The sequence below is a fragment of the Manacus vitellinus genome, unplaced genomic scaffold (genome assembly GCF_001715985.3).
Source record: "Manacus vitellinus isolate BGI_N305 unplaced genomic scaffold, ASM171598v3 scaffold_0_pilon, whole genome shotgun sequence".
In the NCBI taxonomy this organism is placed as follows: Eukaryota; Metazoa; Chordata; class Aves; order Passeriformes; family Pipridae; genus Manacus; species Manacus vitellinus.
Window position 1 is genome coordinate 38330932 of NW_021938789.1, and position 16150 is coordinate 38347081.

General features: G+C 38.3%; 1 protein-coding gene across 1 annotated transcript in view; it reads right to left on the minus strand.

The window, feature by feature from the left end:
* Positions 1-16150, minus strand: part of TMEM131L (transmembrane 131 like) — a 77145-nt gene that overhangs the window by 25580 nt on the left and 35415 nt on the right. The window contains 13 exon segments of the mRNA XM_029959952.1: positions 29-167; positions 765-882; positions 1276-1345; positions 1636-1806; positions 2442-2595; positions 3215-3320; positions 4249-4357; positions 4719-4777; positions 6942-7095; positions 8756-8833; positions 12572-12682; positions 14621-14737; positions 15803-15926. Of these exon segments, the coding sequence (XP_029815812.1) occupies positions 29-167; positions 765-882; positions 1276-1345; positions 1636-1806; positions 2442-2595; positions 3215-3320; positions 4249-4357; positions 4719-4777; positions 6942-7095; positions 8756-8833; positions 12572-12682; positions 14621-14737; positions 15803-15926 (1510 nt within the window).

Genomic DNA, 16150 nt, shown 5'->3' on the forward strand with positions numbered 1-16150 from the left:
GGAAAACTGTAATAACAACCATTCTCACCATACTACTTTTAACGGCTGTGGCACTGAAGTTGAGTGTAAGGCTGGGCTCTGTAGTCAATCGCGGCAAGAAAAAGGCAAAGGACTCCTCTTCAGACTTCTTCTGCTGAATAAAGTGAGGCGATCCTAAAATACTTCTCCTGCTTTATTGGCAAAACCAGAAAACTTTGTTAGCTGTTTTCTTTTTTTTATTTTCAGAAAAAGAAAAAAGATGATTTGCCAGGATTTATAATTACATCAACTTATCTTTCCTTGAAAATGCTCTTTACTAAATAAAGCCCATAAAGCTGTACCCTAGTAGCAGAGAGCCAGTGTAACTTATGTGTATGTACACCAGGGACTAAGTACCCTGGAAGCCATCAAAAGACCCTAATCCTGAAAGGACTGCTATGCAACCTGTTGATGAAGGAGTCATGCAACTCCATAAATGATCTGGTAAAACATGCTTTGACTGCTTTCATGCTAGGTAGCCATGGTGAGGTAACTACAGTCAGAACATTATTTACATTCTAAAGTTCAAGCATCTGAAAAGCTTACTTATGGCTGGTAGTGTCTTGAAATGAAAGCTGGGTGTGTTCTGGAGTGCTCTGAAACTCCAGGTGCTTCAAGACAACTAACTTAAGCGTAGGAAGGTCCAAAATGTTTTCTTCTAATTAAGAATACTTCAGAACAGAAATATTCTTTCTTACAACACTGTACTGGCTTGAATTAAGAACTTCAACAGATTCTGTACAGACCTGCAGGCTTCCCCATGTCTTATTTTATGCCATCTTCCATAAAGGTCACTTGCAAGCTCAGAATCCAGGTCCCAGGCAGAATGGTCGAGAGAGAGACTCTTCTGCCAAAGCAGATTTGCTAAAACGATAACAGATTTTGCTCTTTCCATCAATCTACTTCTGAACATGAGTAATCAGTATCTGCAAAGGGTCCAGACCCAAAAATAAAAACAGCAACCCACTTTTCCCCTCCAAAGTAAGCATATGTGAGGGTATATAAATTACTTTACACATCAGATTTGCTTAAGGAAATACATCTGCAAAACCACAGTAATTGTACATGCAAACAAGAGTATGTGTATTGCACAGGCTTATATGCTCTAGTAAGTCCTTTTTACTGCCACCATTTCTAATGGATGACATTGAAAAGTCATCATGTTATCATATTCTCATTACAAGTCCTGCTACATAAAATGAATTTTCTACAATAAAACTACTGACAGATGCCAAAAAAAGCCGGAGATGAGTTTACCTGAATCAGACTTTCCCAAGTAGCACTGAATATCACAGTGGGCAACTGCTTCAAAATTAAGATCTCCCTGCTGGAAAACCAAAACAAAAATGACTGACCATATGACAAAATAAGAGAACAAATTTCAGTTTCTCAGTGCATAATTTTAATGACTAAAAAAAAAAGAATTAAAAATAGAGAACTATAATTCCATCACTGCTCAACTTTGGGGACTTCTCAAGCTACAGAACTGTTTCACAGTGTGGTCTGCTACTTAGCTTTTCTTTCAGGACTAAGGAACAGATTTCTGGCCTGAGAGAGGCACTGCTGCATTTGGGTTTGCAAGGTCTAATAATAAATCAACACAATTGAATACAATACCTTGGACACAGTCGCATATATCTGCAGAGGTATTTCAAATATCACTCCCACATTTGTGGCCAAACAAATACTAGAGAGCACATTCGTTACAGTGTCTTTCACACTGAGCTTCAAAGAAAATACATTCCAGCAGCCTGGAGGTAGAGTCAAAGGTTCATCAAAGTTCAGAATCTAGAAAGAATCAAACAAAAACTGAATTACAATTCATACACCATTTCTGGTGCAAGAGACACCTTGAAAAATGTAAAATTTCTCTTCCTTCATGTTTTTGCTGTTACTACATGCACATATGTGCCCATAAGTGACCCACACAGTGCGCATACGCAAATCTCCTATCAAAATACAAAAAGAGACATTTAGATGTATTCATAAACCAGATATGCCTGCTTTGAATCAAGCAATTGCACGAGTAAATTATTGGCTTCGCCTTCTAAACTTCAAAGCTCATCTATGCACTAAAGACTTCTATTATGGCCTATGAAGAAATGCTAAATCCTGAAGAGCACAAACACACATGTAACAAGTCTGAGAACAGAGCAAGAGTCTATAATTTGATGCATCTGTAGCTGCAACTCAAATGAAAGAACAGTTGTTAATAAAACAATACAAAACTAAGCTGGACAGTGAATAATGCCTCATGAGACAGTAAGATCTTCAGGACCTAATAGTTACAGATACCTTTATTTTTAACTGATTCCAACCAGCTCTGAGAACACAAAGTTCTTCAGAAAATCCATTTTCTATGTCAAAGGTCCATATCCTTAAATCAGAGACAAAACACTGTATGAAGAAGAAATAAAGCTTACCTTTACTATGTTCTTTGTTTCTCTGGCTATGAAGACTTCATTCAATTCAATGCTGAAGTAAAAATTATTTGTAAACCATATGGACCAAAATCCTGAAGTATTATGATGTGGTTCTATATGAAACAATGCTGCAGAAGGATCTACATCAAAATACCTGTAAGTAAATCCAGAAAACAAAATACATCTGCAATAGTCCTTGAGCACAAATAAGTAGTCCATACAAGACAAGATACTCAGTATTCTTGCATAAAGAAACTCTTTTAAGTTTTTACAGAGAAGAACAAAATTATGTCCTTTTTAATAATTACATAAGAGAGTAAAAATTTACAAAAACCATGTAAAAGAGGTAGGCAAAAACTCTACCCCCTGGTTATGTTACAGTACAACATTGCTTACTGCTTTGTGAAACAGCAGGTTGGATGAAATTGGCAAAAGATGACTGAAGAAAGAAAAGACTTCACATTTTTTCTAAAACTATCCAGCTTCTGCATTACATTAACCAGGTTGCTGGAAATGTTGTCATAGACTAAGCAACATTTATATGATATGAGCTGCTAAGGCGTATCCTTTTCTTCTTGGGATAAAATATGTAACTATTGTTTGACATGTCACAGGCAAATGACACAGTAATAACAGGAAGAAGCCTCTTCACTGACCCCGGAATCATTCAGTGACAAAGCAAGTTAACTTCCTCTCTTAAAAGTACGTTACAATATTTTTATTATAATACCAGTGAGCGTTAACAAACATACAAAAATCCACTGTCAACCTACCCTTCCATTACAGGACAGGAAAGACAGGTTTTTAGTGTTGTAGTGCCTTCCAATACATTGTTCTTCTTATTGTCAGAATAAAGACTTTCACTGTCACAGGATGCAGCTGGGCAAAGAGCAGACACACAGAATAGATCAGCCAGGACAAAAGCATATCCACAATGATTTTCATGTGAAGATTTGCAAGAACACCATAAAGAGGAACATTTGCTGGTCCAACCCTCACAGAGATGAGCAAACCATTTAATTGCTCGAGTCCTAATTTTCAGAGGTTTCAAGCCTTACTTCAAGAAGAATTTACAAATGCTTAACACCTTCAAAAAACACATACAACAAGGCTGCAAAGAGCAACCCGACCAATTTTAACCACATGTCATTGGCACAGCATTCTTATGTAACAGTGCACACTGCCTCCTTTTAGTAAGTGAAAAACTGCTCTGAAAAAAGAATCATTTAACATAATAGTCTCTTCTTTCTTCTTATTTGCCCTTTTTTTGCTAGGAAAAACATGTCTCAGTGTCACTATGAAAGCAGCTTGTTTCATAAAAGTTTAAAGTCTGTACACTGCAGTCTAGTGGTCAGAATAGAAAACAGGCTGGAGTCAGGAACACTGAAATGTCAACCTCTGCCACAAACATGTCTGGTCTCAGGCAAACCTCTTCAATGATCCTGCCAAGAAATGTCATAGAAAATGACCACCCAAGCACAATAGCCTTTTAGCAAACGTATGTGAAACAGAAAAAAATGCATATTATAAAAGGATGTTGAGAAACCATATTCAATAATTATGCTAACATTTTAGCAAATGTTTTCTTCCCCTTCCTTAGAGCCTTTGATCAGCATAAGAGGAAGTATATATATATATATATATACAAAAATGGTGGAAACAATTAGCAGAAAGAATTCATGTTCCCTCTCAATAAAGTCCAGACAAATTGATTTTGAGATCTTTCAGGGTCTCTGCTGAAAAAAGCTACCCTTTCATAATCAAATCCTGTTTAATCATATTGTCTCTAAATATATGTATCCTGTACCTTTACAAGAAATAGAAGCAACTTTTGTAAAGTTAGTAGACGATGAAGATAGCAGTACTGGCTCAAACTCCACAGGTGGTGTGTCTTTTTGTGACAACTGCCGTATTTCCTGCAAGAAGACAAGACATGATCATCTTTGTAGCAGTACTACCATTATTAGCATAGCAGCTCCTGTATTAGTCTATCTTCTTGTCAAATTTGCAACCTACCATCTGCCATTTTCTCACATCTTCTAAATCAACACATGAATTTTTATTCAGTTTAACAGCTCTTATGTCATTAAAAAAAAATCCATCACTGAATTACAACTCATTGTCTCAAGGATTTATTAGACATTTGGACATTTTAAAAATTTAGAAGTGTGACATTTGCTACCAGCAAAATCAATGTGCTACTAGAGAAAGCCAGCGAGTTAATTCCCCAGTCAAATTCAACACCCTAAATTATGACTTCCTGAAGACCACAATTACCTGTATATGCACAAGGTTGTTTCCAGAATGCATAATATGCACGTCTACTGATGAATGACCTGTCCAAAAGAACAAACACCAAGGTAAGTTCACCAAGGATGGAAGCACTCTTGTTTTGTCAGACACTCATATGAGAAGCAATCCTAATTTAAATTTAAAAATCTTTGTGTGACAAGAGAAAGAAAGAAGGATGGCTGGTGCTGAAGTAACTTTCTAAGGGCCAGATTATGAACAGCAGGAGAGAAATCAGTTTTTACTGTTCTGCATCACATCAGCTACACGAGATCCTGGCTCACCTGCTTTAAATAGAAAGCATTCTAAAGAGACAATGTGAACCCAGATTCAGTGCTTTGGGATCAAAACAGGAATGGTCCTATCACCTGGTACGGTAGCAAACTATTGCCTAAAGCAACTGGAGACAGGTATAACACAGCTTTCAACTGCCAATAAAGTGGTACACCTGTACTGGGTAATCACCCTTTGTCACTGGCAAAGCTATGTTCCTGTCCACAGGACACAATGAAGATGTAGAGCACCAAGAAAAGAACAGCAGAACAGAATAAGAGATGACTTTTATACTACAGGCGGTCAGCCAACTTCCAGAAGGAAGACAACTTGAGTTCTTACCCTTGCTTATGCTTGAATTACATCAGTATATGCAGGTTCACAGTGAAAGGACACTCTCCCAGTTCACCAGCCACAATTTTTAATAATCTGTGTGTTTTGCTCAGCTGTTTGAAAGAAAGACTACAAGTGCCAGCTTCCAAAAGAGGGTTCAAGATGCTAATTATGAGTGAACAGATGCTCCATATACCCAGAGAGCTGTGCAAAGTGCATACTCTTCTTCAACCTTTCCAGCTGGCTAGCTCCCCCGTGCAGACACTGCCTACCTGCTGCCTCTCTCTAGGTGCTGACACATGTTGCACACAGAGGCTAACACAGCATCATGTTCCTATCAGTTAGACTTTTCCCTCAAGACTACATTTCTCATTTCATTATTCACACAGAAGGCAAGCAAGCATTGCTGTGTGATATGGTAAAGCCACCATCGGTACTGATGGAGCACAACATGGAACTTCTCACCAACAGCAATTCCAAAGGGTTTACAGGACCAACCTCTGACACAGTGAGGACTTATAAGTGCACCACATTTAACAGAAAACAGTCCTAAAAGCATACTTCCAGTACTTTAACCATTGAAAGTGTTCAGGGCGAGCACCCTTGACACAAGAGATGTGAACAATTTTCTACCAGCATCAGAATAAATGTACATCCACAACTCAATACAGCAAAGCACTGGCATCTCACCGGCAGGGAAACTTGGTTTACAGTGGGTATTTCAGTTTCAGCTGTGAAATACCATATCACAGAACAGACACAAGGGAAATAGTATATATTGCACATATTGTCTTGTGACTAGGTTTTGAAAGGCATTTTGCAAAAGACAAAAAGATGTTCATTTTTAACAAGTATGTTAAAAAAATATTATTTTAATCTGGATTCTTAAGCAGTTCCTTCTTCTCCAATCAGTAAGTAAAACTTGCAGTCTAAAAAAAAGCTATTCTAACAGACTGCAAAGCTCTATCATAATTTAAAATCCCCTGGATTTAGAGGATTTGCAGTATAAAGAAACTGCAAGGAGTTGATTGTTTTGCCTGTGGAATTCTAGCTTACAAGAAGAAATGACACGGACATCTGTATTACTTCATTACCCTACTTTCCAAAACGGTCACTATTCCCAGTACTGTAAAAACCATTCTGCATTCACAGTCCCATTATGGTCAATTTAAGTAATGAGAAATCAGAAATGCAGTTGTAGAAATCTAAGGACCATGTCATCTTTCCATACTACTTAAGCAGATGCATAAGCGTGGAGGATTGAAGAATGAAAACAGATATAAAAGATGAAAGAGATAAAAGAAAGAAAAATGACAAAAACCAGATACAAGAATGATAAAAGATGAAAGAGATAAAAGATGAAACAGATAAAAGAATGAAACAGATATAGTTTACAACTTTGCAACTGTTACCTTCATGAAGAGAACTGTGTTTAAGGTAACTCTACACAAATTCTCTGACAAGTTGTGTTTAACTGAACTGATTTGGTTTCCCTCACTCACGAAATTAAGCTGTAACTGAATTTTATTCAATTTAGCACATCAAATTACAATTTAAGTATAAAACCAAGCCGTATTACAATTAAGAGGCATATTTAGGACTTACCTGAGGTCTTTGTTTTTTCCATTGCTACATAAACAACAAAAAGATTCTCCAGTAAGTATTGTCTGTGCTCCACAAAATCTTGCTGGGCATTTTCCACTCTTACTGTTAAGCTCATTTCTAGCAGCATTGGGTCATCAGACATAAAACAGCAACTCTGAAGTGAGACAAGGGATATGGGGGGTGTGTGATGGGGGATAGAACAGAAAAAATTCATTACAGTAAGGTATCTTGAGAAATTAATCAAAGGTATTATCTAATAGACAAGGTTTCCAGCACCAAAATGCTGGCAAAACAGGAGTAATTAGGATCTCTGCTAAAATCTCCGAAGAAACCAAACACAGTGCAAGTACAGACAGCACAGCAAAAACAAAGACAAAAACAACTAAAAAGGACACCGAACCTTGAGAGAATGCAAATTCATAAACTGTCTTAGTCAGTCTCACCTCAGGGACTGCAAAACAGTTTCCTTTGTTAAATCCTCTGCCTTCAATAAAATGTGCCATAAACAGACTGATGCATGTGTCTTAATGGTAGGAAGACAGTTCATGTTCACTGGTCTGTTTATAGTTAATTTTTCCAAATCCTGTGTTTATTGTCTCCATTTCTCACTGAAGTAATTTTAAAAAAACAAACATACATGTACATTTCTTAATAGAAAACACTGTCGTCTGGCTAGAATACTTCAGATAAATACAAGTAGGATCTTATTTCTATCTGTAAAGAGTGGCTGCTGTTAACACAGCTGAGTCCTAGCAACTACAAAGACACAGACATTTCACACAAAAAATTAAAGCCAACAAAGCAAAACAAAACTAGACAATCAACAGTGAATAACATAAATTGATTCTGCATCACACCACAAAGGTTGCTAAACCCAAGCTCCAATGCCCTACCAAGAGGACTAATTTGCTTAGGACGTGGAGGAGTAGAGAACTGGCACATGAAGTGCTCTCAGAAGTGCAGCAAAACACCTTCAGCTAATCTGAAGTGCAGCAAGGAAGTACAGCAGGAGCCAGGAAGTGCCTGGGAATGGGATGCCAGCTCACCGCTCACACAGCATCAAAGAAAACCTCAGCACTTGAAATGGCTGCCAGGAGCAGGAGAGGAGGCTGCCATGGAGACTGGAGCACAGGCACGGTGTTGGGAAGCTCAGATCAAAGAGCAGGCAGCTGCACTCCATGCAACCTCAAATGTTCAGGTGTACCTATGCACTATTCAATGCAAGAACCAAACATGAAGAGGAACAGCATAGGACAGCTGCCACGTGCAATGTACAGAAATACAGCTATGGAGTCTGGGCCTCAGTGCTTTTGGAGGGGGCGTCTCTGCTAACATACTCGCCCCTCCTCATGGCCCAGGTCCATGGCCTCCTCCAGAGACCCCCACCACGGACCAGCCAGCCCAGGCTTCAGCCCCTCAGTTCACTGATCACTTCTCACTGTGAACCAGACATTCGTGAAACATTTCTGGAGAAAAGAAATTAGCGGGATCTAATCAGTTTTGTGCCCTATGTAAGTAATACAACACTCACACATTAGAACACTTAGCCTGTTGGATTGGTATTGGTTTGGTTCTTTGGACGTTTATGGAGTACTGGGTATCTTTTTTCATCTCCCTCTCTCCTAAAGATTTTAGTGTGACATGTGTCACATTTATTTGGTATCCCAGGATACAGTTTTATAAAAGCACAATTCCTCTTTGAGACACTGAAAACTACATTGTTGCTAAAACTTCTAGAGCTCTAGAAAGCATCCCTCTAAGCTTGGTTTAAAATAAGAAGACCTAAATAGATATAAAATAATAATAAAACATACCTTAACTAACTGATATGTGTCATTAGGTAAACTGCATTCAAGGTGAACCCGTAAGAGAGTGGCATTCATAGTTTCTGCCTGTAAGAAAGAAAATTGAAGAAAACATCAAGCACATTGCTTCAAATGATATCACATAAATCTGATTCATATACCATATATTATAAAGATAATAGACTGCTTCCATGCATACATAACAGAGCAATGTAAGGAATTTTTTAAAATGAATATGACTATTCTATACAGTAGACTGTCAACCAGTCTCCAAATTTCAGGACTCTATCAGTATCTATTTACTTATCGAAGTATTATTACACATGATCATTCAATATTTATAGAGCATCTGCATGAGAATTCTAAAAAACTTTCATATGTCAAAAACATGTATTCAAAAGACCCTTTTTGTATAATATAAAAGCTTATTTCCTTGTTTTCTGTGTATTTTCTTTGTTGACTGGATACTGAAACACAGCTGCTAGGCTATGAACATAATAATTCTTGGACATGGTCTGATACATAGGCTTCATGCCAAAATGGACAGACAGAAAATACTTGTTTCGCCTTTTTATTGATTGTGTTGCCTTTTTATTGACTGGAATGGGAAAATAAAATAAAATAAAAGATGACATTGACTTTGCTACCTTGTAAAGCACTCATAAATCTAACGGGGCAACAGCACCAACAAAGCTAAGTATAGTTCATGAAAGCTATCTGGAAAATCTGCAGTGTCAAATTATTTGCACAAACTGCTCAGCCAGTATGTCTTGATTCTAAATCAAATAAAAAGTTACAAAAACAAACAAACAAAAACCAGAATCAGAATGACAGATCTATCAGTGCCTTAATTACAGCAAAATTTCCATCTAATTTTGAAACTGATGTGGAACCCTCGCCCTCTGTTTCTCTTGTGATACTGAACTAAATATCTCAATAGGTATCTGCAGGTTAAAGTTTTTAGAGGTGTTGATGAAACTGACTTCTAAACAATTTTAATAATTTGATGCTGAAAAGGAAAACTGAAGAAACTTTTGAAAGTTTCTAGCACCCTATTTCGTACCTCCCTAGGACAGGAGGAAGGGGGCAGACAGAGGGCATCTGAGCAGCAAAGTTTACCACAAGTGTGGCATTTCACAGGGTCCAGTTTTATAAAAGCACTGGAAAAATGAAGCCAACATCTGCATTGCCTATTTAATAGGATTTCATACCAAAATGACTGAAGCTTCACACAAGAGGGCAGTGTAACCCCTGCAAAGGTGGTTAGCAGCGACTCAAACTCTGTCCCCAGCAACTTGAACCCCTGCAACCTCCTTTCTTTTTTATAGATGCTTTTGTCCTCATCAAATTCTGAGAGCAGAAAAAAACCCCATTTGATTCCAAAACATGCACCACTTCCTAACCTCTCACAGTCACGGCTGCTAGTGGAGTTTTAACGAGGCAGTAAGGTTACAACTTTGAGGGTCACCTCAGATAAACCTTTAAGCTCAGACTTCCATTATGAGTGCTTCTTGAGAGAATACTACTGCTTCCATTGTCCTAAATAACGATTTGTTAGTCCTTATTCAATGTCACTGTAGTTTAAAGTAGTTTAAGACCCCCACATCACCATCAAAAAAAAAAAAATCAAGTACATTATATTTTTCCAGCCTTTGTTTTCTTGACCTGGCATAGATCTAACATAGAAAGCTGCTAATGTAAAACGTACAGAGGGGAAAAAATGCTATTGGGGTATATTTGATGTTGATCTGTTTTCTATGAGAAATTTTTACTTATTTGTGAAGCTATCTTCAGAAAAGGAAATGGGTTTGCATTTCTCTAAGGCAGACAATAGACATGTAACTGTCATGCCCACTATCTTACAACACCAACAGGATGGTTCTGAGTTAACCCTAAAGAGAAGATAAAGCATCTGAGAAGAAAATACTGTCAGAAGCAGAGTTTCCAAGAAGATAAACCCAGGACCACATCCACATCTCCCAGCAGTGCAAGCACTCTGTTTACACTGTAAATATCACTGCTAATGCATCAGAGCAGAGAGCTGAGTTATGCAGCCAATGCTTGTACCAGATGCAAATTGAAAAGGAGTGTCACAGCAGGGAAAAGTTAAAGCGTTGCAAACCAGTACAACCTCTGTCACTTCATTACCTGGTGCCTCTATTCTGTATCAGGTACACAGGCACATATACTTGTATGTGCACACACAACTCGGTACCCACAAATGCTACATGAACTGAATAGAGACAACTGATAGAAGCCACACAAATTCTTGCCAGTTTTGGTAAGTTCTCACACTTAAATTTTAAAGAAACAATAAAACCCTAAAAATCTGAACCATCCATCTGATTTGCAAGAAGCCCTACTTCTGACAAAGGTCTAGGATTCTCGCTGGGGGAGAGTACAGCAGGCAGTTACTTAGGAAATAATTCATCCATCAAGGAGATGTCAATTAGACATGGCTCTATAAAAGATTTCTGGATATATTCCTGCATCATTATCAGGACTGTAAAGTTCAAGCCACTTCCTAGAGTTTGGGTACAGTATCATTAAAAGACAACAAACACTGAACAAGCCTGCTCTTCCTTCAGTAGGTCAATCCTTCAAAGTTTCTGTCCTGGACAGTCACAGACCCTAAAGTGGTATTTCCACTCTGAACAGTGTTAATAAGCTGTCCCTGCAAAAATGATTCAGCAGAGTTTCATCAGTGTTTTGCAGGCAGTTATCAGGATGGCACACAAAAAAAAACTCTACTGTCCAACTACCTTCTTTCTCCACACCCAAGCACCACACTTGCATGTTTGCTTCTCTGACCCTCTGCCCACCAGCCCAAAACACAGCTTAACAAGTGTTCAACTCCTGCCAGTACTTGCAGTATTTCCCAAGTCATCAGTTCACAAACTTCGAACTCCTCTGGGAAGTCAGCAAAGAGATGCCTGTGCCTCCTGTGATAAGGCCCTCTAAGCTGCATGTCACTCCTCCACTGACATTTACACCATTTTGAACATACTGAGGCAGTGATGTAGCTGCTGTTAGTGCCATCCAAATACTAAACAATGGCAAAAATCAGGCAACTAGAGCAAAGACTGCACCTAGAAGCTGGATAAACAAAGATGACCTATATGGGCTCCACCATCTGTTATGGCTTAGTGCTAACTAGCCCCTGCTGAATGGCCACGTGGACATACTAAAACATTCAGTGTTGGACACAGTTCTTCTTTCCTCCCAACAAGTTAGCCAGGAGACCAGAAAACCTGGGATCCAGGACCACAGCCAGAGCACTCCAAGCAAGAGTAATTCCTCAATTACAGCACAGCACAGCAAAATTACACCCAGAGAACTGAGTCAACGCTTTCTCACAACTCATGTCCTGCAACAAGACTAGTGCCGGGTGGTATCATGCCGCAAAACACGACCTCAAGCTTGTACTCCCTACAAATAAAGCATAGGATAATGCTTGTTACTCTACAGTAAGGAAAATGTCAAATGTTCCCCAAAACTTCACTACTCAGGGATTCAGACTGAACTTCAAAACACCATGCCTACGACTTTCAGATACTACCTGACAAAAACCCATTGAGCTAGTTTCGTCAGCACAACTGAGAGAACAGCCCAGCACAGGAGCATGGACAAGAACAAGTGCAAATAGTTTAAATGTCAAAGACTGTTTTATAAAAGCAGCTGATCACAGAAACCAATTTCTCTCTTGCAGCCACTGGTACTCAGATTTTTTTATTAATGTTCCTTGCATCCCAACAACCTGGGGTCAAAAATCTCCTATGGTTAAGCAGATTTAGGTTCCATCTCCACTCAAAACGTATACTGTACCAGTGTGTGTGATGCCTGGACGTTTTGAATGTGTGGAAGCAGTAAGTAGGCATTTGCTAGCTGCACTTTAGGTTCTTCTGGAGAAGACATCAGAGTTCCTGTTCCAAAAACCTGGTGTTAAAAAAAAGTTCATTACATCAACATCCAGTATTTCACTTATAGCAGCAACTTACAAAACTATTTTGCTAATAATAACAATCTTCCCAAGAAACAGATCAGTTTTTCACATTAGGTTCTTTCAAAAGACAATTTATAGACATAAAGTTCCAATGCAGAAAGTAACCATACACATAAATAGCACTTTAGAGTCTTCACTCATTCAGGCACTATTACAAAGACACACACCAGCAGAGTATCAGGTTATCCCAAAAAGAAAGTACCTAAATTCTCCTGCTATTCTTCAGGCAATTACAATACATATATCACCATCTACCCTAAAAACTGAGTAAAATAATTTCTGATCATTTTGGTTTTCAAAGTCTGCAATTTTCAGAACACTGTAAGATTTTTAAGTTGTATGGTTTTACTGCATTTATATTTTGCTCCACCAAGATTAGTTTATGAGCATGAGACGCACGATAACTGGGGGGCTGCATGTGGAGCCAGGAGACATTGAGGAGGGGGGCATCATCAGAGGTTAAGAAAAATTACTTGTGTTTTTTCACATGTATGGAAAGATTTATTATTTTTTAATAGAAAAATCCCACATCTTTTTAATTAAGAGGATAATAAAATGCATTCTATGTTCACTTAAGAGTTCTGACTACAGATAGAAAATACCAGATGAGAGGGAATGTGGGGTTTTTTTAATGAAGGTATTTACAAAGTACATTTTACTATAATGGTAACTCATCTCCATGTGGATGATTCTTCTGTACATACTCTTGTATAAATGCACTAGAGACATCAAACATTTCAAGACTTTGGGGTTCTCAAAAGCACTGTAACTGTGCATCAAACACTTGAGTTTGCCTGATTTTGAAACTCTTAAACCTAATGCAAGTTGAAATCAATGGCACCTACTTCCTCTGTTTCAGGTCACTGGTGAAAATGTCCACGAAAACCAGTCTGCTACTGATTTTTGCCTCAGCCCAATAGGAAACAAACTGATTTTTAGGTGGCACTGACAACTGCTTCCCTACAACTTGTTGAAAAGGCCCTGGCTGAGCTGACCGGGCAATAAATGCTCAGGAGTGAGCACAAGGAGAGGAGGGATGTCAAAAAGAAAAGGCCAATCACTTTATAATGCACTTTTTCCTCATCCTTAATGAAATGTTCCTGTCAAATGTGGCATTTCCTCTAATAAATACTAGATAAATGTAAAGTTTGTATTACAAAACATGTATTTCAATTGAACTTACCTAAGCTTCAATTTAAGGAGCTTTGTTTTCCAGCACAGTATCAAAGTATGAAGATGAAATAGCTAAATGACTGATTAAAGCTCATCTTGTTTTATAAATCACTCTGTTCAGAGTTAAAATTTTTCTTTAACAAATTAATAAAAGTCAAGAATTTGCAGTATATAATGTCCCTCATAAAATTTTTAAAAAGCCAAAGACCTGCTGGAGTTCACTAGTTAATTAGATAACAGACAGCTTTAATGCACAACCCTTACTTCTACTTTCATGTTTCAAGGGCCTAAATTTCTCACCCTGTGCTACATCTCTAATGTGTTTACATAAAATCCTGCAGAGTAGCTGAAAAGCACCTAAAATATTTTCTAATGGGCTCTTCATAACAAATGCATTCCAGCACAGTGCATTCTAGACTGCAGTAGTATATGAAACCAACTAGACAATGATCTTGTAGGTACGCACACACACTTCATTTTACAACCACAAGTAGCCCCACTAACAGTAGCAATTTTAACCACATACATGTACGTGATCAGGAGACTAGCATGATCTGGTAAAAGAGATGTATTGTTGATATTACCCCACCTGATTTTTATCAGGAATTCAACAAATTTTGACAGTCTCTAAAAATATGAAACTCACTTTATAAAACACAAGTAAATCCAAAACTCAAGCTAAAAACAAGACTGGTTACCTGACATGAAAGTACTCCATGAGATGAGGTATTTATAAATAATGAGCTTTCAATACTGCCTTCTTCTGTCGGCAGGAAGAGTACTCTGAAAGACACCTTTCCCATCGCTGGAATCACCTGCAGAGATCACAAAGAAGCTTGCTTGCTTGGTGCCAGTGATCACACACCCACCAATCAGTCACACGGCCCAGTGGATATTTCCACACATACACCTTTATCTGTAGATCTCACTAAGCAGAACTTCAGTGCTGAGAAGTTTCACCTGTCCACAACTCTCAACTCTCACCACAGAGAAGAACTGAAACCATGCAGTAGCTTGCCAAAGAATGGCTGGAGTTTCTCAGCTAGCTCGGGCCTCATTGGTCAAGGCTTCTTTTTGTGTAAGTTGTTAACCATGCATCACCAACAGCCTCTGCATGCACAAAAACACTTCCCCACATACAGATGGCTATTACAAAGTGAATCAATCCCCCTGTGATACACAGTCAAGTGAGTTAAAGCTGAACTTAGGCAACACCATTAGTAACCAGATAGTCTAACTGAAAGAACAATGACATTTATGTCTGCACAGTAATAACCACTCAGCCATAGTAAAAGCACAAATCAGATGAAAACCTAATAAAACCCCTTTGTGCATCAGCAGAGGATAAAATCTGTGTTTCACAAACCGAGATCACAGTAATTCACTTTTAATATGCATTATACTGTTATACATTGTTTAACAAATCAGTTGAAATAATGGTCTTAGATCATAAAGGCAATTATGGTCATAATTGCAATATGAAATGCATAAAACATTTCACTGTAGGTTTTTTGGAGGAATATGCAAGACCATTCAAAAGACTGAAAATTCAAGGCTGTAGAACACCCACATGGCCTGTGGATCACTGTATAATGCTGCTCAGAATAGAACGAGATTTAAACAGCCTCTCTAACACTGAAAAATTCTTCTCTTCCTCTGTTACTGTCAAACACATTTCCTACTGTAGGTTTTGGATGTCTCATCCCATACCAGTCTAAGTAGAAGGGAGTAAAAAAAACCACTAGCAAAACAGAGAAAGAGTTGGAGGTCCTACAAAAAAGCACGAAGAGAAAACACAGAATGAAGAGCTTGTGCCAAAGGAAGCACGAAGGCTTGGCACTTGGCCACTACATAGTTTCCAAAAGTACATCAACACTCACCCGGCTATGAGCAGGAGACACATGAAACTGTCTAGTAGCTGTAAACACTGAATTGACTACAACATCTCTATCTCTACTAGGATTGTAGGCATGTAGCATTTTAGCTCTGGGTAACCCCAATAACCTAAAGTAGGGGGGAAAAAAAAGATAAATTATTCACATTATAAGCACAGGCAGTGTATGAAAAAAAGCAACAAACACAAACCACTCTCAAAGGTGTTCATCTGCAACAATTACCTAGCTGTAACTTATCTCTGGAAACATGTTGAATAAATTTTGCCTTTAGTGTACAAAGGTAAATATGTAACACTGGGACAGGAGAGGTGCACTTAGACAAAACTCACTGGA